At 40.9% G+C, this 26,260-nt stretch overlaps 1 long non-coding RNA gene and 1 gene segment (V, D, J or C); both read right to left on the bottom strand.

Annotated features, from left to right (window-relative positions):
• The window catches only part of LOC148659963 (immunoglobulin gamma-1 heavy chain-like), a 41,648-nt gene that overhangs the window by 7,092 nt on the left and 8,296 nt on the right, over positions 1-26,260 (bottom strand). The window contains 3 exon segments of the C gene segment in view: positions 420-719; positions 2,775-3,083; positions 6,086-6,137. Of these exon segments, the coding sequence occupies positions 420-719; positions 2,775-3,083; positions 6,086-6,137 (661 nt within the window).
• On the bottom strand, positions 11,638-25,515 carry LOC148659964 (uncharacterized). 2 transcript variants are annotated; one of them, XR_015939336.1, is made up of 4 exons: positions 25,171-25,514; positions 23,426-23,507; positions 20,676-21,783; positions 11,638-11,811 (listed from the first exon to the last, which is right to left on the bottom strand). It is a non-coding gene; the product is annotated as an uncharacterized LOC148659964 (long non-coding RNA). The 2 variants fall into 2 exon arrangements; XR_015939335.1 differs by lacking the exon at positions 11,638-11,811 and having other exon boundaries at positions 16,267-21,783; positions 25,171-25,515.

Below are 26,260 nucleotides of genomic sequence, written 5' to 3'. Positions count from 1 at the left end.
GATATACAACCTTGACATTTTGTAAATGCATTTACAAAAAAGAGTCAGTAAACTAAATAATCTTAGCCTCTAAAGACAAATCTCCAGTTTGCTAGAGTTCAATACTGACCAAGTAATATTTAATGCACGTATTGCATATCACAACACTGTATGGTTTAGTTATTTTACTCTAACTCTCTGACATAACCCAGTAACTTAACCAAAAACCTTTTTTGCCATAGCTTGAACTGTGTTAATCACTGCTTTTATTGTCTTTAGTTTGGACTGGTGCATATATTACTGAAGATGTATAATTGTTTCCTGGTTCCTCTGAAGCTGATGTGCATTTCTCATATACCAACAAACAAACATGGAGCAAATTTTTTGTGTGGTGTGAGAAATATCAGAAATTATTTTGAGCATCCATGAAATCTACTTACCTCTATTGTTTACTTGAATTTGCCTTTTAATGGGATCTTTCTGAGATTTGAGTTGCACAATACACTCAAACACTTCTCCACTGTACCACTTTGAAGCTTCAATTGATATGTTGCTTACAGCTTTTGTTTTAGTACGACTCAGCTGGCCTTTGACAGGTTTTCCCCCTTCTGTCCAGGACACCTGTGCATCTGTCAGGTTTTCACCTTCTACCTCGCAGGACAGCACAGCTCTGTTGGAAATGAACAATTCTTTCTGGTCTGCATCCTTCAGGTTTACCTTTGGACAGGACGCTTCAAACACTATGAATGAGGAATAAAGGGGAGACGTCAGGGTGGGTTCAGTAGATTGGTAATATCCAACTGAATATCATAGAAGGACAAATGTATTGGAGGTTATTTGAAGTGAGTTTCCAGGCTGAGAGAACAATGGTTTGACTGTAAGAAGGAGGCTGACTGGACTCTCCCCACTTTCACGAAGAATGAGCTGGGGAGCTGCTGCAAGGGTAAAAATGGGGAGGTGGGAGAGGTGAGAGAAAGGAGCAAAGGAGGCAACATACACACAGGATGTCATGAAATCTGTACCTTGAAGATGAATTTGATCATCCAAGAAAAACACAGCTGAAACTAGGTGGAAAAATGTCAAGTAGGCTATTTACAGATATGTACTGTGTTATCTTCCAGTTGAGGTCTCTACTTGGTTAGGACTGAAGACCCCAGGACAGTTTGTAAGAGTATTCGGTATTGATAATGGTTTACTGACAAAACTCCACACTTCCCATATATATTTATATATGGGAAGAACTCACTGTCCTCCCTAAAGTACTGCTTAATTCAGCTGAAAAAAGCAATTTTTCTCTCTTTCCACTGATCTGTGTTGCAGTGGGACCACTGCACTCCAGTGGTGGGTGAGGTATGTCCCCTCTCATGAAGGCCAGAGCTTTGAGACCCTTTGGAATGAAAAGCTCTGTTTGAATGCAATTAGTTATTTTGATATATTCTTTAAATCTGTCTAACCTATCTTTCAGGAGGTTAACACATCACATGTCTACTTTCTATTTCTGGTCAATGTTTACAGAAACCTTGCAGCAGTAACTGTCATCATTTTTCATACTCACACCCGAAGAAGGCTCCACAGCCGAAACATTGTTTCCTTTCTTCTCTTTTCAGCATGGATTACATTTTTAACACTTTCCCTGCTCTCCTTTTTCACAGTGATGGAACTTGGGATTATATACTTATCCTCTTGCAATACTGGAAAATACTCCACTATCTTTGCTCTGTTAATTCCAACACCATGCAATAATATATCTAGGACCTGAGGGTCTCATGTTTTTTGTTTGGGATCAAACACAAAACACTGTACAGAAAATAGACAAAAATCTAGCTCTTCTGCTATTTAAACTGAAAGAATGAAATGATGTAATAGCGACAACAAAATGGAGCACCGATTATTGCCTTTGGTCAGTATACAGACATTTACACTTACTCACACACTGGTCTGCTTACACACAATGAAACATTTTATACATGCTAGTAAAACTACACCAGCTGACTGTGCTTCACTATTTATCATTCTTACGGACACATCCGATATTTTATAGCATCAAACACGATCCGCAATTTCTCTAGTATGTTCAACTCAACAATTCAATTATTTTTCTATTCTCATCTCTTATTTATTTTCTATGATTTAACTGGTAAGTTAAAGTCCTATAGTACTCTGGATAGGAGATACAAAAACATGGTACTATTGCCTGCTTTTTTATATCCTAAGACTGTATTACCTAAAACTAGAGATTGAGTTGAGATTTTATATATATTTTTTACATTTATTTGGGAGGTGACAAACCGGACAATTACAACTTAATCATAGCCTGAAACGGAAAATAAGGCAGGTAAATGCTCTGTAGTGTCAAAATGACAACTTTCCTTTTAAATAAATATCTGGATTTAGAGAAGTGAGTTTCTTTAAATTCAGTTAGGGATTTTATGATTGAGAGTTTGAAGTGACACATATCAGACTGCATACTGATGCGAAGTTCACTTTTTTTATCAAGATGTTCTGGATCATGTAAAGATATAATCAGTTTCAGCTTTCTTAAAACACAATTCCTGCTAAGGTCACATATTGTCATATCTAATTATACGTTTTATTAAGTTTAGATTAAAAAAGAACATTTAGCTATCTTGAAAATGACACCTGAACGTAATTTGTAGTGCCACATATAAATGATAGCAGCTACCATGATTTAATGGTGAAATTTGGTGTTGGATATGAAAAACACAATGACTGAGTTTGCATCTGGCTATCGGGACTAAAAATCAATCCATCAATCTGTCCATTCATCACCTTACCAATTATCATGATCGGACTGGTCTTCACAACACCCTGAGGATGTTTCGCTTCACAGTATAAAGATTTTCCTGAGTTCCAGTCAGAGGTGGACAAGGACACCATGCTGGACGAGGAGTAGGTCTCCCCATTGAGCACGGACGGGTATTTCCTGAAGGGGGTCAGCTCTTTGCCGGTATTGTCGGTCCACTTGAAGGTCAGGGAATCGGGCAGGAACCCTGTGGCCAAGCAGCCCACAGAAACCACATCTCCACTCGTTCCAGAGCCACATGACGCCACCAGAGGGAACAGGGTTGGCTTAGTCGGTGAAGCTGAAGATCGAAACACAAAACAATAGATTACTATCCGTGACAGAGTTCCAGCTTATTTTAGAAACATAAAACCCTTCCCATGGTTGATAGGTTTCCTGGAGGATCTTGGAGGTCATTCCTGTTTTTTTTTTCTCTATTCCTGTTCATGTTTCACCTCACCCTTATAATCTAAACACAGCCCTGACTCCTCCAAGTGCACTTCCAGATAGTTGTTAATTCTGGTGTTCAAAGCTAATCAGTGACCTTGTCTGAATGATCAAGGCCTTCTTGGGCCAACTTGCCACCCAGAGCTGCTTCTTCTGGACTTGTCGACAAGCATCTACATGTGGGAGTGCATCACCCTCATTATTCATACCGGGAAGGCATGATAGTGAACATGAAGAACTTAATAGAGGAACCGAGTTCACTAGGAAGTTGTTAGTTAACGTGCACAGGAGAAAAACTGAATTAACACTCAACAAGCTGTAATAAATTAGGCTAGAAAAAGGCCCTGTTGAGAAACGTTTCGTTTAAACGATTAATTCTCCCGAAAAGTTCAAGCAAACTCTCTGTCGTTAAAGGACATTGCTGTAGTTTCTAAACGCGATCACACAAACAGCACAGGAATACGCCGGGTAAAGGAGCGACATGAAAAACACAAAACCAACCAAAAATTCTTACAAGCTACAGCTAACAGACCGACCGGGCTCCGCGATTGTGTGATTAATGTTCTGGGTGTGGCTTTTACCTTTTTCAAAAGGTAAAATATGAAAACAAAAACCCGTCTTGCACCTGATAAGCTAAAACTGTTTTTAGAATTGCTTGATCATTTAAATTAATCCTCACAAAATAATTGTTAAGGCTGCTGAAATATAGAGAAGTGAAGAGCACAAGACTGTGAAACGTACATTTAAAGACAGAAGAAGGTTATACGAACACACCGTTTGCAATTTATACAGCGTTAGCATCTGTAGCGGTTAACGCCTATTACGTTTAACAGAAAAATAAACGTCAAATATGAATTAAAATAACTTTCAGACTATACAAGTCACGGAAAAACGCGCCAGTTAATTAATTAGTTGATCAATACCTTCTGGTGGAGCGGTTTATAAAATAGTGCATTTTTGTCATATGAAATAAAGTCGGATCATTCAGCGTCCTCTCGCCTTTCTCATTATTTTGCATATTTTAAGCCGAATAATTAAATATTACGGCAATCACTTTTTAGATGGTTTGTTTTAGAGATAAAAAAAATCGTATTTTATAGGTGAGGATATATGCAGTTTTTGTTGTCTTCGAATGGAAAACGGTTAACACAAATGTTTTTTTCAGTTTAGTCTTATCAAACAAGCTGCTAGACCCGAAACGCAGCACAGTTTATTTAACTTGCGAAAAGTAACATGGCAGGTTAAATTTTTTGAAAAAGAGATACACTAAAGGGAGGCTTTGGAAGTGAAATCGATTAAATCTTTTTTTTCTCCTCATGTAAAGAAAGCGCAAATAAACTAGAATAACGAATAATAAAATAAAGCGTTCTTAGCTGATGATACGGTCACTATCTTCCTTCCCCCCCAGTAATCAAACCAGTCGCAATGTGACTTAAAATTTACCTACCCTGAACCCAAAACGTTTAGATTATAGACCTTTATAGTCAGATTCTGGGTCGCATACGAGAGGAGGGAAATGTGACATACAACTTAGACTGAACTAGAAACCTGAAGGTATGTTGATGTAAAACAAACTGCATGCCTACCTATCTGCATGCAACCACGACCTAAGATTTTTCACGTTCCGCCCGTTCTCCTTTTAATTGAAATTTTTACATCCGATTATTTTTTTCTGGTCCTTTAATTTTATGGCGCATGATATCGGATGGGAATTTATTTTAACGAAAACGAAGGATTTTAAGTTAACGAAAGCAGAACAGCTTTCTGATTTTTACATCTAAAATACGAAACGAAATGTATTGCTAGGAAAATAAAAGAAACGGATTTCTTACCGGAGGTGACCGTGACCATGGTGCCTTTTCCCCAGTAGTCAAAAGCCCAGTAGCACAGTGACTGACTCGGCTCTGCCGCCGCGATTAAAACACTAACCGCTCGCTTCCAGTGAGGAACGAGTCTAATAGGACTGGTAAATTTAATTCAACTCTGATACAGCAGATTCAGAAACCGCGTATTTTCCTGACCGTTTCCTTGCCTGGGTTGTTATTTTGAGGCACCACAGAGTAAGAGACGAAGGTAAAACTGGATCATTAGCTCAAACTCCACCAAAATCACGCACCGGGCGTCTCAGCAGTGAGTGTGCTCGGTACTTACCGGAGGTGACGGTGACCGCTGTCCCGGATCCCCAGTAATCGAAGCGGTCGTCACGCTGCTGAATTTACTCCGACCGCTCATTCTAAAACCCGGGTAACCCAGGCACCGACCGAACAACCACCGTATCCTAATCATTTGTACTTCGTCTATCATTTATTTACTGTATATTTTATATAAAAATAGACTATTCTGCCTTATATCACATTAAAAACGTCGCCTACCACCAATAAAGGCCGAAAAAAATGCGTATCTTTTCAGATCTTGATGAAGGTAAATCCATTCGGTCGCCACAGAGAGGTTAGATAATGATTAGACAGTATTCTATTTGCCGTATACATTTTACAAATATTTTTAATCTGCACGAACGCTAATCACAATCTTCAATTCAATCTCGAATACTAAATTGCAGCGTGGGCAGTTAATTGTATGACACGATGGAAAGGCATGTTTTTTTTTTAATTCCCTGTTTCTGCTCTAGTGAAATCATTACATTGTAAGCTTTAAAAAAAATCGAGTATTAAATATAAAGCGCAATTTACCCCTCTTTCTTTCCTCTCGAATTGAGCCCAGTTAAAATTCAGTAACCCAGCATACCTATGCCGAGTTTAGATTTGACAAGTCTGACCACAGAAAACAAACAAACAGAAAAATCCACCGTCCAAATTCCAACGGGGTAAAGACGGGAAATAAACGGGTTTTTCTTACCAGAAGTGACGGTGACCATGGTGCCTTTCCCCCAGTAGTCAAAGTAGTCACACTGCTCGTGTCCATACACTCTGCTGTACAATAAGTCCCTACAGTTTCTCCCGATTTAAACCAAGCGGTGACAAAACTTTCCGAATACCACAATACAGGTATTTTAATTCAGAATTCAAACTTAAAAAACACGAAAACGTCAATTGTTACGGACAGCAGCCTATTATTTAACTAATGTTGTCTCCCACTCGCTTCTAAAGCTTAAATAGAGCGACTGGATACAAAATCTACTTAAAAATCACGGTTATTGTATATTTTAAACTAGAGGTCTTACCTGATGTGACGGTGACCATAGTTCCTTTCCCCCAGTACTCGAAAGCTTAGTAGTCACACTGAATTAGTTCACCGGACTATCGGTGCAAAAACGTTTTCAGTATAAAATCCTGTTTATTATATTACAACGAGAACTTGAGTCTTATCTATGTAACGAAAGCCCCATGGAAAGGGTTTTTTTTAAATATGTAATTGCTATTTTATAGCCCCATTAAAAAGAAAAGCCAGGACAGTATCTGGGAATGATTGAGGTCTATCAGTTGTAACTGCGAACATATTTAATAAATACATTTCTGTTATTAAATACCAACGCCTATCATGTTCTGCATTTTTTTTCTGCATCGACAGTAAAGTCATCGATTCTCATGGCCATTTGAAATTTAATCCCAGTTTAATATTGAAAAGCAGTGATTTCGAATTTTAAAAATTGTATCCATTAATGAAAAAAATATATAAAAAAATTAACATGAGATTGTGTCGGTGGCTATAATACGTGTCACGGACGTCGTTCTGTATTTGAAGCAGCCTTTATATATATATTTTATTTTTAATGGGACCCGAGATATAGCTATAAAGGACGCACACGCTGTTCTTTAAATTTCAGGTTCAGCAAATCGTGAAGCATTTTTCTATCGCTAGACCTGGCTTTACCAGAGAAATATGACGAAGCCAAATTAAGTTATAAAAGTAAGAAGAATTCAGAACGAACGCAAGTTGTTTTCTTACCCGAGCTGACGGTGACTTGTGTCCCTTTCCCCCAGTGATCGAAGTAGTGGTAGTAGTAGCACAGCGGTTAGTTGTTTAAACGGAGGTTAACATTAATATCGACGCTCAGGACCATTCAAATGTTTTCCCTTTTTAAATGTTTTTTTTACAGTTATAATTCTAAAAAAAACATTTTTCCGTTGCCTCTGTTATTTTGACTTGTTTGAGTTCACTCATCAGCATGAGTACTCGTACAGCAAAAGGTGGCAGAAATATCAATTCCGAGCCAGTAAAAGATAGCGACTTGAATTTTCTGAAGAAATCTTAAGTAGTAGCTTTTGTTAGCAGTGCTAGATGTTTCGTGTCGTGGGATGAGTGGCCGTGAAACACAAAGACGCAGGCTTACAAATAATATTGCACATCCGAAATCCGACAGACGTGTACAGTATGTCTTACCTGAAGTCACAGTCACTTGGGTTCCTTTCCCCCAGTAATCAAACTCTCTCCAGTTGCACAGCTCTGTAACTCTACTCTTTACCTGTGCGTAAACCGCCTTAACTGTACTTCAGGTTTGCCTAAAGCCGTCTGCAGAAAACAAGACGTTTAAATCTAACCCTGCCATCTCCTTCTGTACCGACACAATGCAATTTAATTTAGACTTTCTGGTGAATAAAATATCCGCCTGAAACACATAAGACTCAACAGCGTTGTACCATTTAACGCCAAAAACATCTGATACCGCTAATTTCTGACGCAGAATTAGTACGCGACTCGTAATATTATTGTTATGGATAATTTTTCTTACCGTTTGTTACCGTGACCATAGTGCCTTTCCCCCAGTAGTCGTAAACTCCGTAGTCACGGTGCGGCAGCTGTTTAATTACTCAGTTCAAAAACGTCTGAGTCTGCTTCTTCTCAAGAACTGAATGTTTTTTTTAAGTCAGATGAATTGTTTCTTAATGAAATACACGAACTACCGTGAACTACTGTAGTTTTTACCCTTTAGCGATGAAAGGGATTAGTCAATAGTAGATAATACAATAAATAAGAAGCCCGGGATGTCCTTTTCCAACGTCTTTTCGTACCGTTTGTGACTGTGACCTTTCCAACGCTTCCACGCAACACAAACACTTTGTCTGTTTCACAACGGTGAAGCCTCATTAAAAATCCGTGTGGTTCAAATTACGTCTAGGTATCGGCTGTAGGCTATGAAACCTTCCCTTTGTCATCACAGTATTTCTTTGGCACTGGTCACTAATTTAGTCTTTTGATTCGAAGAACTTACTCGGTTTCTTTTTTTGGGGAGTGAATTCAATACAGAGCGGCGAGTATTTACCTGAGGTGACGGTGACCGAGGTCCCTTTCCCCCAGTAGTCGAAAGCAGCATAGTCACAGTGCGGCACCTCGCTCATCGTTTCGAGTAATATCTACGCGCTACTTCTCACTCATAATTAAGCTTTTCCAAATCTTGACACGATTTGTTGGTGTACAAATCCGGATACCGTGTTCTCGGTAGTAAAATTAACTACGTTTCTGACCTGGACGCGTAATTATAACGGCTTTAGTCTAATTTAAAGGTTGAGGAGTAGCTCTCTGATCCCACTCAGAAACACAATTAAAACGATTTCTTTCAAGACAACAAGAAGAAAAAAGATGAACAAATTGCAATTATACAATAAATCTTATATAACACAAATAGTAACACTGATACTGAAAAAACAAACTCTGCCTCCCTCCATGTCTCAAATAGGATACTGTAACCGTTTTCTCTTGTTTAAAAAAAATATCGTAATTCAAACCGTGTTAGAGAAAGATGTTTCGTCGGTAATTACCTGAGGTGACGGTCACCATGGTTCCTTTTCCCCAGTAGTCAAAAAAGTCATAGTCACGGTGTTGTGTGTCGCTAGAATCTCAGTTCTAAAACTAAGCGCTGTGGGAACGATTCTACCCGAATCAAACCGGACAGCTCCCGAGCGCGTCCGCAGTGACCTGTGCGGTCCTAACACTCGAAACAAGCTCTGAACCCGTGAGCAACCAAAGAAAGAGGTTCTGTTATACTGTATAGGCCAGGACTGTTAACTTTTAGATCTTTCATAGTTTTATATTTTCAGCTGCACCCAGAAGATAGACCCATGGAAACCAACTTTGAAATAAGTAGCACAGAAAACGAAAAAAACAACAACAATTAAATCACAATAGTATTAGAAAAGGGCGATACGTACCAGAAGACACGGTGAAGCTCGTTCCTTTCCCCCAGTAGTCGAAGTAACCGTAGTAATCACAGTAAAGCGTTTACGGTGCTTTCTGAACCAAAAACCTCTTCTCAATACAGGCTTAATCAATGGTTGGCTAGTCCCTCCCACGACAGCGCCAGCTTAGGGCGAAGGCCCTTGCAGCGGCGCGGGCTGTATACCCAAATTAGGTCCCCGGGCTGGAAGACAGGCCCCCTGCAGCGCAGATCGTAGTGCATCTTTTGCCAGATCCTCTCCTGAGCCAGGTGGGTCCGGGCAAAGCTGTGCACTCGCCACATCCCCCTGCCGCAGGTCCCACTCGTAGTCCAGTCTGGCTGGTAGTGCCAGCTCGTCTCCAGGTGGCGAACAGAGGGCCAGATTCACCGGGGTTCGCATCTCCTGGTCCAGTATGAGCAAGGCCGGGGTGCAACCGGTAGAGTTCTGGACCGCGGTCCAGTACGCCCAGAGCGCAAGGGGGAGGTGTCGGTCCCAATCCCGCTGGTGCCGGGACACCAGGGTGGCGAGCATTTTGTTGAACCGCTCCACCAACCTGTAGCTCTGGCGATCTGGCGCTGGCACACCCTGGCAAAGACCTGGGACTTAAAGTTATGCCCCTGGTCGCTGTGTAACTACTCCTGCACCAACACCGCATCCACCCCCGAGTCACTCGCGTTGGTATCTAAAATGTCCGGTAACCGTGGTTTGGGGTGGGCCAGTAAGGGGGCCCCCACCAGAGCTTTGCGTAGCCGGCAGAAAGCCGCCTCACAGTCCGAGTCCCAGTCAAAACGGCGGCCCTTTTCGGTGAGGTGGTGCAGCGGGGCGGCAATGCTGGCGAAGTCCTGGAACGAACCTCCGGTAGTACGAGGCCAAGCCCAGAAAGCTGCGCAGCTCCATGATGGTGCGGGGAGTCGGCCAACCCCTCACTGCGGTGACCTTACCTGGGTCTGTAGCCACCCCTCGCAGTCCAACAGCGTGCCCCAGGAAGGTCACTTCCTGCCGCAGGACCTCGCATGTGCGGGGGTTCAGCCTCAGGCCAGCACGGCGGATGCAGGCTAGTACCGTCTGGCCAGTTGTACGTGGCGCCGCAGCCTCTCGGGTGAGAGGGCCTTGAGAAAGGCCTGGAGAGCCATCTCCCGCTGCGTCTCCCGGGGGAATGCTGGGTATCCCCAGCGGGCGAGGAACAAGACTTCAGAGGCAACCCGGCCCAGTTGCTCTCCCAGTCGGCGCCACCGCAGGGCCACCCTCTCCCGCATCACGTCCGGTGTATCCTCCACACCGAAGTGTAGCCGGTGAGCCGCCACCAGTGTCACATAGTCACCCCGCTCCTTCCAGCGCCGCAGCCAGGTTCCAGCCGTTCGCCCGGGCCGCGAGCTGGAACTGCGCCTCTCCCACTCCCCTCTTCCCCATCGTAGGGACTGGGTTGTACCCACCCCGGCGGGTGCAGGAAGAGCTGGCTGGTCCCTGGGGAAAGGGCATCCCCTCTCTGTGGCGTCTGCTGCACGGGAGTAGCGGGGAGTCGCGTCGCTTCCCCAGGTGGGGCCACTACTGAGCAGCCCTTGCAAGGGCTGTGGCCACCCGTTGCACCCAGGAGTTGCTCAGGCTCCAGGTGTTCGCTGCCACAGGGTCCGGTCTCTTTCAGGGTCATCCATCCCTCCCCTGACACCAATTGTAACAGGATAAAGGACAAGAGGAGACAGTGTAGACACACAAGCACCTGCTTTTATTCTCTTTTACAAAACAGTAACCTGAGTTCCTTTCCCCCAGTAATTGAAGATAAGATAAAATCACTTTATTACAGTAGCTGTATACAATTTCTTGCATTAGGAATTTGTATTTTTGCATACCCCAGCTTGCTCTCCATGAGACACACAGGTAGGGAGAGAGAAACTTGGGGTCAGAGCGCATGGTCAGCCATTTAGACAGCACCCCTGGAGCAGTTGGGGTTAAGGGCCTTGCTCAGGGGCCAAATGGAGAAGGATTCCTCTGCTAGCCTTGGAATCTGAACCAGCAACCTTTCAGCCCCAGGTTCAGAGTCTTAGCCACAGTGCCACCACTCCACCCCAATGTAGCTGTAGCTGTAGCTACATCTACATGAAGTAATTGCTCCTCAGTTACTCTGCCCCAAAACTACATATGCTATATGTTTAACCTCTGTCCAGCATTTATTACAAGATAAAACACAACCATAGCCATCTTAGTTCATCTTCAGCTGTTGCGTTACTTACCTGAAGTAACGGTGACTTGAGTGCCTTTTCCCCAGTAGTCAAAGTTCCAGTTATCGCAATTCTGGACTCGTGCCCCTGACTTGTGCAGAAAAACAAAGATCAGAGGTAGCCATTGGTCCAAGAGCAACGGGAGCGGTGCATGCTGGGGAAAATAAACCTGGCGCACCCCTACAAAGCCTAGCATTCAGATGCATGTGCTGGAGAGATTGGAGGTTTTCAGTTCTTTGGCCCACCATAACATCTGCAGCAAAAAACAGTATGGAACAGGCAGAGATGAGGGAATCATCCACACGAGTGAAAAACAACATTAGGAATGTTTTGTGAATTCCTGTGTCTTCTTAGCAATTCTGTGTCCATTTTCCTAGATAGTTGCACATAGCCTGTTGTCAGATTTGTGGGATCATTCTCAGAATGTGGATCTCCAGAATTATCTATGTTTTAGACAGGCATTATAAAATGGATAGACTTTCTTGAGAAAGCAGATTGGATTTGTTGGAAGTGTAGTGAGGTAATCAGAGGAGTACTTCATGGTTCAGTATTCGGTTCCAGTGGGCATTCTAACTGACAGAAATGGCCAAGACTCTAATAGTAATGATTGGCTTCTCTTTCAGGTGTGTGGATAGGGAGAGAGGATGAACACAGTGCTTGCTGCACATAATTCTGCAAGCATTGATGCAGTAAACACAGGTGTGCGTTAGAAGAAATAGGAGAAACATTAGAGAGTTACATTTTAGTAACTATCATTTAGTGCACTGGGTCTGGTTTTGATCTTGATGAGAGTTTCTTTACTACTAGAGAGAAATCCTGATATCAAATTTCAATAGAAATATTTATATAACCTTTCATTTAATAATATAACATTCTCTAACATGATCAATAATTTAAAACTGCAATACTACAATGCAGCATTTAAAATGTACACAAACCAAAAAAACATAATAATAACACTGATTAATTAAATTTACATATCTTCTTTTCTAACATACTGATGTTACTGTAGTTACAATTGGCCCCTGTATTTTCTTTTTCAAATTTGGCTGGTTCTCCGTTTACATTGTACATTAGTTTTCTGCTGGACAATATAACAAAAGCTCCTCTCACTATTGTCTTACAGAGGGTGAAATATCTGTTTTCCAATATTTAGATATACATATCTTAGCTGCAGACATTTCCAAAAGTATCATCTTCTTACTTTTCAAAAGGTAAAATATATGTATAACTTTCACAATATACGTGTATCACCTAAAACATCTGTATACAGGGATGACTTACATTCCTTTTTCTCAACCCATTATTCCTGTAATATCTCTATTAGTTAATATTGCAACAGGTAAATGTTCAATGGGTAAAGTAAATTAAAGTGGAAACAATGGGCATCCGTCTTCCCAAAATAAAAGCCTTGATAAATTATCGTTAGTAAAGGTCTGTGCAGCCAGCATCTATATCACCCTGCAGCTCTCAACTGGCTACCCACTAAAACTAAGCAAGGTTGAACCTGGTCAGTACCTGGATGACAGACCTCCTGTGAAGCTATGGATTCTGCTGGAAGTGGTGTTAGTGGGACCAGTGGGGGGTGTCCACCCTGCAGTCTGTGTGGGTCCTAATGCCCAGGTATACTGGTGGAGAAACTGCACTGTAGTGGGTGCTGTCTTTTGAATGAGATGTTGAACTGAGGTCCTCAGTGGTCATTAAAGATTCCTGGGCATTTCTCGAGAAGAGTGGGGAGTTATCCTGGTGTCTGGGCCAAATTTCCCTGCTCAGCCTTTACTTTGGCCTCCAAATTGTCCAAATTCAAATGTATGATTGGCTTGCACTTGCCCTGTGATGGACTGGCACCTGTCCAGGATGTACCCTGCTTTGCCCTCGTTGCTTGCCTGGTAGGCTTTAGTTTCCCGTGACACCATATGGTATAAAGTGGTTTGGTAAATGATATGACAAGTATCTGTGCTTTAGGTAATTTCTACAGAATTCTAATTAAATTTTTAAACAGATCTCCAAAAATCAATTTAGTTAATGACTGAAATAAAAAATCCTACTCAATCATATCTAAAGGACTGTTCTGTGTCCATGGCAATATATATTGTAGATTTTCATCATTTCTGTCTCTGACCTTTCCCAGTTTGGTGATCACGTATTACCCTTGGTATAACTGGCTCCAGTCTTAAAGTCAGCAGTTTTGAAAGGATTTTAAAATCTACATTTAGAAGAGACAATGGTCTATAAGACCCTCAAAAAATTTTGACTTTTCCTGCTTTTAAAAATACTATAGCTTTTAAAAATGTTATTCTTTCTTCAAATATACAGTAGCTATCTCTAGTGTTTGCTAGAGAAATCTTGAAATCTCTACAGGAAAATCATCTGAACCTTGCCACCAAGACACATACTTTTGTTCTCCTCCTCTCAAGTTTCACTTTAAAATCATTACATTTTTCTCAATGTTCATTAAATGCTCCCTGCTTCAGTGTAATGTAGTTAAACTTAGATCAGGGTTATGATCAGTTCCTTTCAATGAAGACCAAGCATAGATTAAATCAAACCTTGTTTAAACACAGAATTTGGTATTATACTACCGAAGGGCAGGTAAAAAGTTTGAATTTTATCAGGGCTCGCAGTGCAGGCTGCTTCAGACACAGCAGGCTTTTACTAAAGGCTTCATGTATGAACAGGCTCATGACGAGAGCACACAGAAGAGAGATTTTTATGACTCCACGATATATTAGTGTCACGGTGCTTAGCCATTTCAATTGCAACTCACTTCCACAGCAGTAACAGTTTCACTGCCCTAAGAGCTCAGCAGTGCAGGGAGGGAAACACCTGTGTGTGTCTGAGCAGTAAATCAGAAGCACATTTCCGTCCGTTTGCATTTGATCATGTAAACAACACACTTTATGTCAAAAAAGGCATTCTGTGGATATCTGCATTGCGTGAAGTGTGAAGCATTAGATAGATTTGTTCTATAAAGATGCATAATAATATGTGCTTCTAAGTGCAATCCATCCATTCATCCTTCCATCCATCCCATCCTTTCATTCTACATCCATCCAAGCATCCATGTCTTTATGGATTCCCCAATGCTGAAGAGCAAGGCAAAGGGACAAAGTTGTATTGTTCTGTCCTCGGTTCTCAAGCAGTTGCTGATAAAACTGAACATCAGAAAGGAACATCAGGAGGGTCGAGAGTTGTAGGTGGTCATTCTGCCCATCATGCTCATTTGGTTCTGTTCCTCCACCATCCAAAAGCCATCAGTCATTATTCTAGGAACAAACCAAGGAAAAGACTGACATATTGACCCTCTCCCCCTCTAATCTTGTATAAATCCAGGAGGATGTGCACACTCTGCACAGACTGGAGCCCGAACTGGAATCAAACCCATGGTTCAAGAGCAATGAGGCAGAGCTACGAACCCTTATACCACCCTATATTTATTTTTGACTTCATCAAGTCCTTCATCGTGGAGGAAAAGCACAATGATTTTTATGGTCTCAGTGCAATTTTCAGTTGCTCTGATCTCAGTTTAGGTTTTAGTAGGGACGTAAACTATCGTGTGACCCCCTACACCGTGTTATATACCAATACAAAAATGCCATGTCACTCCATCTGATAATGATGGAACTGCCATGATATTTCTATTTAGAAAAACACAACATTTCAGACCCTTGTAGTGCATTATTCAAATGACAGTATTTTTCCTTGTTAACTGCATAACTTGTCAGTCAGCTTCAGCAAACGCTATTGCATTGTCACGAAGCGTTTTTCAGGATCCTATGCAGAATGCAAAATCCAGAGGGGAGTGAGACAAACACGGGGAAAAAGACTAGGATCGGGGCTGGAAGAAGAACAGGGAGGTGTGTCCAGTGTGAACTGGTGCTCGGGGGATGGGGGCAGGTGTTACAAAGCAAACAAGTCCAAAGGGGTTCTGTTAGAAAATCCATTGGAATGCAAACGTTCAGAGTCGGGTGGTCCATGCTTGACGAAGACAAGACAAAGTTAAAAACCGGAGCAGGATCCAGCGAAGGGTCGAGGGAATCAAAAGGGTAATGGGGCCAGGCGCTCCTAGCACCAGACCCAAATGGTCAGGACGCCCTTGTGAAACCTATGCCATTGGGCCCCTCCTGGACTCGCTGGTAGGCAAGCTTCCGGACATCCATCTTCCAAAGTTGAGCCTGGAATGGTGGGAGCGTCTGGCTTTTAAAGGGAAGGGCTGGAACAGGATCAGGTGCAGGGAAAATCAGTACTCACAAGAAAGGTCTGGAGCACCCTAAAGAGGAGGGGCTTACGATCGTGACATTTTATATATAAGCTTAAAAGTTGAGGGTATTTGCCTTATATAATACCCACTTATATTTTGATTAAATCATTATTTTAATTACTTCTTTACTACCCCTTTCCTATCCAGTCTGGGTAGATACAGGTGAGAGGTGGGACAATACTCCATTGCAGGACAGTTGCAGGGCACCAATTACCCAGGACAGCATGGAATAATACTCTGGAAACCAGGATCTATTAGCACAGGTGGCCCTCAGGGATGTGTGAGCTCTCCAGTTCTGTTCACACTTTATACAAGTGATTGTACAAGCAGTAGTCAGAGCAACTTCATTTTCAAATTCTCAGATGATACAGCTGTGCTTGGCTTAATGCATAGAGGTAGCAGCTCATCTGTGTACATGTCAGAAATCCAAAGGCTTGTGCAATGGTGTGACAACAATTGTTTAATTCTGAATGTTAAAAAAACAAAATAAATAGTTTTTGATCCCAGAGCAGTTGGTGATCACTCACATGTAGTAATCCACAACGAACCTATCACTCAGGTTGATTCATACAAGTACACATAGACAGTAACCTGTGCTGGACTACTCATGTTGAGAGTGTTTGCTCCAAAGTTCAGCAGGGCTTATATTTCCTGAGAAGACTAAGAGTGTTTGGGGTTTGACAGGAAGTAATGCTACTCTTTTACCATACTGTAATCGAGAGTATTATCAGCTATGGTATTTCAATGTAGTTTGGTAATGTAACGCTGCTCTGTAGAGGTGAAAAGGAGCCGATGCAGATGCAGGAGTCGTCGGGAGGTAAGTAAGCGAACAGAGCAAAACCAGGAGCTGAGTCGTAGTCCGAAGGCGTAAGGTAGGTCAAGATCCGGTAAAGGCACTAGTGGCAAACAATCCAAAATGCGAGACAGAATCGTGGTCGAAATGAGAGCTGCAGGGTCAAATCCGAAATAGACACAGATAGCAAACGATCCAAGGGGCAAGACGAGATCCGAAGTCTGAAGGCAAAAGGTGCCGACAGAATTCCAGTAAGGCAAAAGGGTGAGAAACGCCAGACAGAGCAATGGGAAGTAGGTTAGAATAGTATAAATAACCCGGCGTGCCGCACTGTAGAGCAATTGCAGGTGTGTCAACTCGTGCGGCGGCACTTGTTAATAGTAACCCGCTGCTGGTACTGATTAGCTCGCTTACGCGTTGATCTCTGCTGGCTGGTGGTCGTGACAGGTAATCTATCAGTTCATTTAAAATCGCAAATTACCCACCTCATCCAAACAGCTTTGAAAGTCATGGGAGTGAAACAGCACCCCTCCCTGCAGACAATCTTTGAAAAATCCATAATCAAACAGGCAGAAAAAATTATATCAGATCATTCCCACATCCTCACTTCTGAATATCAACTTCTTCCTCCTGGCAAACATTTTAGGGTTCCCAAACGTGAGTCAAACAGATACAAACATTCCTTTGTTCCACTATCTAATAAAGCGGCCAACGCAAATGTCAAGGATAAACACAATTTTGACTCTTAAAAACCACTTGAGTGCAATATGTTTTGTGATGTGTTATAAATGTTACATGTTGTTATGTGTTATACTGTACATGTGCAATAGAGTGATGTGCAATTTTTTCTATTTTTTTTGTAATAGAATAATGTGCAATGTTTTTCTTTTCTTCTTCTTTTTTTGTTTGTTTGCATTCAATTTAAATGTACAGGAGTGCTGTGTGTCCATAAAAAATTCCCTCAGGGGACAACAAAATCTTATCTTCCTACACTGAGAACAGACTGAACCGTATTGAAGTAACGGGAACACAAAACTGTCCAAACTGTCCTGTCCTTATTATGAGAGGTTATGTAATAGAATGCTACACTGTGGGTAACAACTATTACAATATTCACAGTGCCAAAAACTTCCCCATGAGGCTGATGTAGTGTACATTTATCTTTCATCACATCTTATAATACAGTGAGAACAGACTGAATTGTTTCAATCAATGTGAACGAGTAACTGTTAAATTGTGTGTGAGTCTCTGGGTCCAGAGACACACATTGATTATGCAACACACATTGATTTGCAACAGATTGATGCACGTCGAGTAACAAGCACCACTGGTACAAAAATACCCTGATGCACTGCCTCACAAATACCTTCTTATGAGGTAAATGTACTACAAGTTAATCCTTCAAGTCATTTATTACAGGGAACACAGACAGAATTTTATTGCTGTTACATGAATATGTAACTGTTAGACAGAGTGTGAGTCTCTGGGCTCGGAGTTATACACTCCTCATCATGAGAGGTTTTTGTAATGGATTGTTACACAGTGGGTAACAAGCACTGCTAGTACAATAATCACGGTGATACACCCCCGGACAAAAACTTTCACATGTGGCTGATGTAACCTACATATATTCTACACCATATACTGTCATTCAGTGAGAACAGGCTGGATTGTTTTGAATCAATGTGAACGTGTTAAACTGTGTGTGAGTCTCTGGTCCAGAGACACACATTATTTATCATGTTTTCGTAACAGATTGATGCACTTTGAGTAACAAGCACCACTAGTACAAATATATCCTGATGCACTGCCTGACAGAAACCTTCTTATAAGGTAAATGTACTACAAGTTAATCCTTCAAGTCATTTATTACAGCGAAAAAAGACTGAATTGTATTGCTGTAACATGAATATATAACTGTTCGACAGTGTGTGAGACTCCTCATCATGAGAAGTTTTCGTAATGGGCTGTTACACTGTGGATAACAAACATCACCAGTACAATAATCACAGTGATACACTCCCAGACAAAAACTTTCACATGAGGCTGTTGTAGTCTACATTCATTCTCCACATTATTTACAACAGTGAGAACATACTGAACTGTATTGATGTAACGTGAACACAAAGGGTTGTTCAGTACGTTCCTTATTCTAAGAGGTTTATGTAATGGAGTGTTACACTGTAGGTAACAACCATTACAATAATTACCTTGATGCACTCCCTGCTAAAAACATTCACAAGAGGCTCATGTATTGTAAGTTTGTCTGAATTACACACCCACACATCTGTTAAACTTTGTAATCAAGCTAAAAGAACTTTCATCAAAATGTGTTGCCTCGTACCTTGATGAAAGCAGAGTGAAGTGTCATATATGTTGTGTTAGTTCTGTGAAAACATGCTGAATTGCTGAATTGCATCACAACAGTATGAATTTCCAATATACTGGAATAAGTTATACCTGTATTTCCAGGAGGATAGACAAATCAGACTGAAGGAATGTGGACATCTAAAACACATTTCAAACCTTCTTCTCACGAGGTGATTGAAATCTCTGAACTCTCTATGCAATGTGCAGAGTGTAGTTGAGTATCAGGGCACAATTCCATTCACTGTTTTTTTTAGCTCAGTAAAGCCAATATAAGCTTACCTATAGTTATTTAAACATTTTCCCCGAATCATAAGGAGTTGGGGATTAAAGAGACATGTTAAAGATTTAGACTGTGTGTGAGTCTCTAGGATCACAATCATACACTCCTTATCATGTAAGGGTTCTGTAATGGATTGTTAGACTGTGGTATCACGATGATATACTGTAGTCCCTGACCAAAACCTTCCTATGACAGTCATGTACTGTAAGTCTTTGAGAATCACACTCTCATCTGCCATCCAAACATCCATTTCCTAACAGCTAGATCCAGTACTGGGTTGCTGGGGAGCTGGAGCCTATCCCGGCCTGCAATGGGCGAAAGGCAGGATACCCCCTGGAAGGGACACCAGTCCCAGACATATGTTTAATACAATTAAACAGAATAATTTTTCATCAAAGTTTACTGCCTCTTCCTCTGGTGAAAACAGTGAAGTATCAGTCCTGGAGAGTTGTAGAAACAGCAAGAAGAGGTTTTTGTAATGGACTGTTGCACTGTGGTGCTATAACCACTACCATAATCACAGTGATACACTCCCTGACAAAAACCTTCCTGCGAGGCTCAAGTAGTGTAAGTACTTCAGAATTACACACCCACACATCTGCTTAACTCTGTAATCAAGCCAAAGGATCTTCCATCAAAGTCTGTTGCCTCATACCTTGGTGAAAGCAGAGTGAAGAGGTGTCGCAGTAACAGCATGAAGAGGCTTTTGCAGTGGACTGTTACACTGTGGGTGCTATAACTACCATAATAATCACAGTGATTCACACCCTGACAAAAACCTTCCTGAGACATTCATGTGGTGTACATCTTTGAGAATTACACACCAACACAACTGTTAAACTCCATAATCAAGCAGAATGATCTTCCATCAAAGATTGATGAAAACTGAGTGAAGTGTCATACAGCCCGGAGATGTCACAGTAACAGCATAATGAGGTTGTTGTAGTGGACTGTTACACTGTGGTAACCATAACTACTATAATAATCACATTGATATGCTCCCTGACAAAAACCTTCCTATGGGTCTCATGTATTGGGAGTTATAGTAAAACATGGCACAAGGCAAAGGAAGATAGTTGTAAACTGTCAGTGTATATTGTAATTTAAATTTGTAAAGCACTTTTTATTGATTAGGTGTTGTATTCAAGAATCCTTAATAAACGAATCCTTAATAAGTGACCTTAAATTAATAAATAACTTACTGGAAGGTTCAGTAATGTACAGGAATAAAAGTGTCAAGGTTGTCTGTCCCTGTCTTATATAGGTGTGGCTGACTGTACCTGCCCTACAGATTGAGAAAATGTACAGCTGTTTCTTAACACATTAATATCTTTCTAATGTTACTTATATGACTAAATTGCATGAGAATCGAACTGCCAAATCTAAAATGATGGATTGAAAGAAATCATTTACCTGCTCATTATTCTTGAAATCTGTCAAAGAACTTCTAGTTTTCAGTACAGATGTTGTTGGGGAACAAAACCATCCTGTGCCCGCTCTCTAGATATTTTCCTCATGTTAGAAATCACCTGCTGCTCTGCGTCTCTCCCTTCGTAATAAACATGAGTGTCTTCAGCTCTCAGGCTGCTCATATCCAGAGGGAACATCCCGCTGTCTGTCGAAGGCTGTGAATTATCCTTTATCATCTGAGGTGCAGATACAGCAGAAGGAGGAGCAAATCCAAATTGTCCAAACTGTCCACTCTGTCCAAGCTGTCCAGGATTTTTGGGGAAACCTATCAGAGTCATCAACACGTATCCCAGCAGTGGCAGATTTTAATGAGGGAGACTATCCTGGTGTGACCTCTGTAGATTCAGACTGCATGAGCTCGACACTGGACTGAACATCTGCAAGGAAGGCGAAATTAGTCACTCCGAGTGGTGTAGTAGACACAGAAAACAAAAAACACAGAAAATCCTGAAATGTAAAGAAATACTGAATATAGTAACAGACAGGTGCCACATTGCATAGTTGAAACGTTTTTGTAGTTACATGAGTTTACCATTGAAAAAGTGTTGCCCTGGGAAAAAAAAATCCCAAATGGAAAAACAGAAACAAAACTCAAAGTTTTACATCTCCGTTTTCGTTGCTGTGGTCAGGCTTGATTCTAAGATGGTTATTTTCAATTTTCCAATTGCAGTGCACCACTGTGAACAAGCCAAACAGTCTAATACTAATTAAAATATAACTGCACTGCTCTAATGAAATAAAGTACAAGTCAAGGCAGCCAGAGAGAGCAGGAGACCCAGGGTTGGAGGAGCTGTCATGATTCCAGCAGCAGAGTGCAGTCTGTTCTTCACACAGTGACAGGGGCAGCGCCTGGGGCTTCTTCAGCTCAGCAGCTCCTGCTGGGTTTAAATAGGAAACACAGTTCCGTGAGACAGAGGCACCAGGTAATGTCGAAAGCCCCCAGACCGAAGAATCCTGTGTGTGATCTGCCAGCCTGCAGCTCCTCGTTTCAATCAGTGTTCGGTCCAGAATGCCAATTGTATTTTAGAAACAAATAAAGGCTTGATCCATGCTGAAAAGAAACACTATGTCTTGTCAGTGGAGCCTGCTTCTGGTGTCTAAAATGTTGTTTTAGTGCAGCTGATTATCAATTTTATATGCAATTCTAAATAATTTGTCTACCTCCAGTAACTTTTCTATTATAATTATGCTGTATATAATTCAACACTCAATTCTGAAGAAATAAAGGGCGGAAACGAATCATTTTATACTCTTGTTGCAACATAAACTTTCTTTGTCCTTCACTGTTTGCATTGCAGTTAAACAGACTGAGCTCAGAGGTTTTTGTGCTACTGTGAATCACTGTGTCCCCCCACCCAGGTATCACCGTGATATAATCTCATTCAAAAACACTGCACCTGTCTTCATTGTAAGCTCATTCTTGATGTCCTATAAGGGGTACAGGGATAAATTGTATTACTCTATTAAATATTTACATTGCGGATTTGAAATAAGAAGGGGAGGTATTGTGTAAATGTTAATAAGACTGTTGAAATTTCATTTATTTACATTAAAGCAGCACTGAAACAAGTCACTCTTAGTCGTTTAGTAGACAAATGATAAAACAGAAACAAACCCTTGACATTATACATCTTCGTTTTCATTTCTGTCTGGTTTGTCTGTATGGTCTTGTTTGGTTCTAAGATCTTTAACTTCAATTTTCCAAATGAAGCGCACCACTGAGAGCAAGAGAAACTATCTATATCCAATTAAAACATAGCTAAACGAAATGACATACAAGGAAAGGCAGCCAGAGAGAGCAGGAGACCCAGGGCCAGAGGAGCTGTCATGATTTCAGCAGTCTTTTCTTCACACAGTGACAGGGACAGTGTCTGGGGCTTCTACAGCTCAGTATTTTTTGTGACTTGCAGACAAGCTCCATTGACTGGAAATCTTGCGTTGTAGGAGCCGCACAGTTACAGTAGCTGTATGTTGTAGTACTCTCTCACAGTGATATACCGCCCACCAAAAACACCTGAGGAAACACTCAACCAAGATCTTCAAAAGGACAAAGCCTTAGACTCTCTCATATTTTAAATATTTCGAAGACTAAATGTTTTACATTGGGAAATATGGTGTCAGGTAGGTTTTTGTACTGGGCTGTATCACAGTGGCTGCTGTACACCAAAAGAGCTTTTTACTAGTGGTGAGTCTCCTAGTGATACACATCCTAACAAAAACCTTCTACACGATGGTGCCGTCCGCTAAACATGCCATGATATTTCCTCAAACAGATCAAGAACACAGTCATCACTTAGGAACATGATCACAGAAAAATGCAGCCCAGGGTGGGGAAATGCAAGAGACAATAATGAAGGAGAGAGGAGAGGAGCAAAGACAAGACCCAGCCAGACCAAGGCAGAGCAGTGGACACACATGGTTCCAGCAGGTTGGCACCACAAACAAACACTCCTGATGAGAAGACTCCGGGAGGTGAGCTGGGTATTGGCATGGTAAAACCAGAGAAATCGGAGAATCGTGCTTGTGTTTCTGACAAGCACAACACAATTTGCTCATTCTCCTAAGTGTTTTATATTGAATCAGCAAGCTCTTTATAGAGATCACTGAGCTGGGAGCATATAGATTCTCATAATGGCAAAAGAAGCTGACAAATATAAACAGATAGCTTACTTCATACTTTGGTATCGACTCACCTGGCTGAGGAAATGACAGGGGTGGTCAGAGATCAATACTTTCACAATCCCACTCACTTACGGGGAATGAACAGGGAGGCAGCTGCAAGAATGAAGTTGGGGGTGGAGGGAGGGGAGCAAACAGAGTGGAAGAGCATGATTGGAATTTGACCTCTTCCTGAACCTCTGTTGAACAACGTCATTAGATCTCTTCTTTGCTATTCGGAGTGCCTTGTCTTACTGTTAAAATAAGTCTCCTTGTGATCATTTCCCAAATCTAAGAGTTACTGTGAAATAGCTGGAGCTTGCTAGTGTAGGAGGGACCATTGAAGAAACAGAAAAAGGAAGTGCAGACAAAAAACTTCCTTCCTGTTTTAATACCAGAGCTCAAGTCACGGTCACTGAAAGTTGAAGGTGTGGACCGTGTCCTCTGTGATAGTGGGAACCTCCTGTTTCGTTGCCCACGTTACGGGATGTTTGTGGGCTTCCAGAGGAAAATTAATGGTTCAAAAGACTCTCATCCTAGTGGATTTCCACTAGACTTAACAATAGCTACTAGCCTATGGCAGTGGTTTGAAATGCACTCAGTAATGCAGAATCTTTCTTTCTAAAATATAAAAAATGGTGTTGCAGTTCCCCTTTAAAGAAGGTATATCAGGCCATTAGAGATGTTATCAAGAGCCAGAAGGGATACACTGAAACCCATTCATTGGAATGATTTCTAAGATATTAGAGGGCCAACCAAGTGTTCACCCCAAACCTGAACTATCGTCTGGTTACACAGCAGCTCAGCTACTCAGTGTTGAAAGCTAATAGCCATAACAGATCTGTCCTGAATCACTTGTACACCTTTGTGTCTTTCAAATGTACAAGAACAGACCAATTTCAGGTAGACTGCTCTTATTTCCACGAACAATCAGCATAAGGATTATAATGATGAAAACACTGTTCAAGAGCGGAAACAGAAGATGAAAGGAAAAAAACCCAATCGGTAAATCCGGATGATGTAACATTTCACACGGGGGTAGGTCTAACTTTAGAGCTAACATTAAATACTCTATGCACTAAACAGAAATCAATGGGAAATCAAATAAATCATCTGTACAAAATTTCACAGGGTCATATAAGTATATTGATATTTCGTGGTGATACAGAACATTAGTTTATCTTTTTTAAATCAAATTTAATTTGTTAAATTTGATATCTGATATTTCATGTAGCGATCATACAGTTTGCTCCAACTGTATAAATGGGTGAAAATGTAAGTTACTTTTTATAAAAGTTTTAATAAAATTAATCATTAGCAGAAAGAGAGGAGGTTTCTGTAATGATATAAATCAGTGTGCCCCCGTAGTTATCACAGTGGTTTACTGCTGTACAAAAACTTCTTGTTCCCACATGCAAAAGCTTACAGGTACAATTGAGATTACATGTTTACAAAGCAACTACACCTCTTCAGAAATATAATTTCTTTTGACAAAGAAATCGCTGTAAGGATTTAAAGTAATTTAAAATTCTTACAAAGTACAAAAGATTTTCAAAATTTTCCAAAGAAGAAAAATGTCAGCTAAGGGTTCAATCAACACAAAGTTTTAATGTAGAGGTAAAATTGATTTAATGATTAAAGTAATAGTCAAAAAGCAGCATAACTGCAAAACGTATTTTAAAAAGAGAATATCATTAGATGTTTAAAAACTGTGTTACATGCAAAGGCAGTGGAATTGATTGAGCTTGGCTTAATCCTGTACACAAAAATCCCAACATACCTGAAAATATTGAAAATTATTCCAGTGTCCAGCAGTGAGCCCCTGATTTGCAGAAGACCAAAGATTGATTCCTGAAAGTGTGGTCAGTCTCTTGTAGTGATAGACTGAACCCACTGAGGTGTTGTGGTCAGTCATCCACAACGTAGTCATCCACAACGAATTTATCACTCAGGTGTATTCATGTCCAGTTAATACTTAGAGGAGTACACATAGACAGTAACGTGTGCTGAACTGCTCATGTTGAGAGTGTTTGCTCCAAAGTTCAGCAGCGCTTATATTTCCTGCGAAGACTAAGAGTGTTTGGGGTTTGACAGGAAGTAATGCTACTCTTTTACCATACTGTAATCGAGAGTATTATCCGATATGGTAATACAGTGGTTTGGTAATCTATCAGTTCGTTTAAAATCGCAAATTACCCGTCTCATCCAAACAGCTTTGACAGTCATGGGAGTGAAACAGCACCCCTCCCTGCAGACAATCTTTGAAAAATCCCTAATCAAACAGGCAGGAAAAAATATATCAGATCATTCCCACATCCTCACTTCTGAATATCAACTTCTTCCTCCTGGCAAACATTTTAGGGTTCCCAAATGTAAGTCTAACAGATACAAACATTCCTTTGTTCCACTATCCATTAAAGCTGTCAACACAAATGTCAAGCATAAACACAATTTTGACTCTTACAACCCACTTGAGTGCAATATGTTTTGTTATGTGTTATAAATGTTACATGTTGTTATGTGTTAAACTGTACATGTGCAATAGAGTGATGTGCAATTTTTTTATTTTTTTTTGTAATAGAATAATGTGCAATGTTTTTCTTTTCTTCTTCTTTTTTTTTGTTTGCATTCTATTTAAATGTGCTGAGTGCTGGGTGTCCATAAAAAACTTCCCTCAGGGGACAATGAAATCTTATCTTATCTTAATATTATCATTACATAGAAATATTTTTGATTTTGTATAATATAACACAATATATAATGTTATGTGTAGTATAAAAGGGTATACACAGTGTATTGCATAATACGATCTATAATATTATAGTAAGAGACCAGTTTTTCAACAGAAGTGGTTTAATTCTCAGACAAAT

The sequence above is a fragment of the Lepisosteus platostomus genome, chromosome 6, assembly GCF_059453375.1.
Source record: "Lepisosteus platostomus isolate fLepPlt1 chromosome 6, fLepPlt1.hap1, whole genome shotgun sequence".
NCBI lineage: Eukaryota > Metazoa > Chordata > Actinopteri > Semionotiformes > Lepisosteidae > Lepisosteus > Lepisosteus platostomus.
The sequence above is the reverse complement of the archived record's forward strand: the minus strand, read 5'-3'. Positions and strand labels throughout refer to the sequence as shown.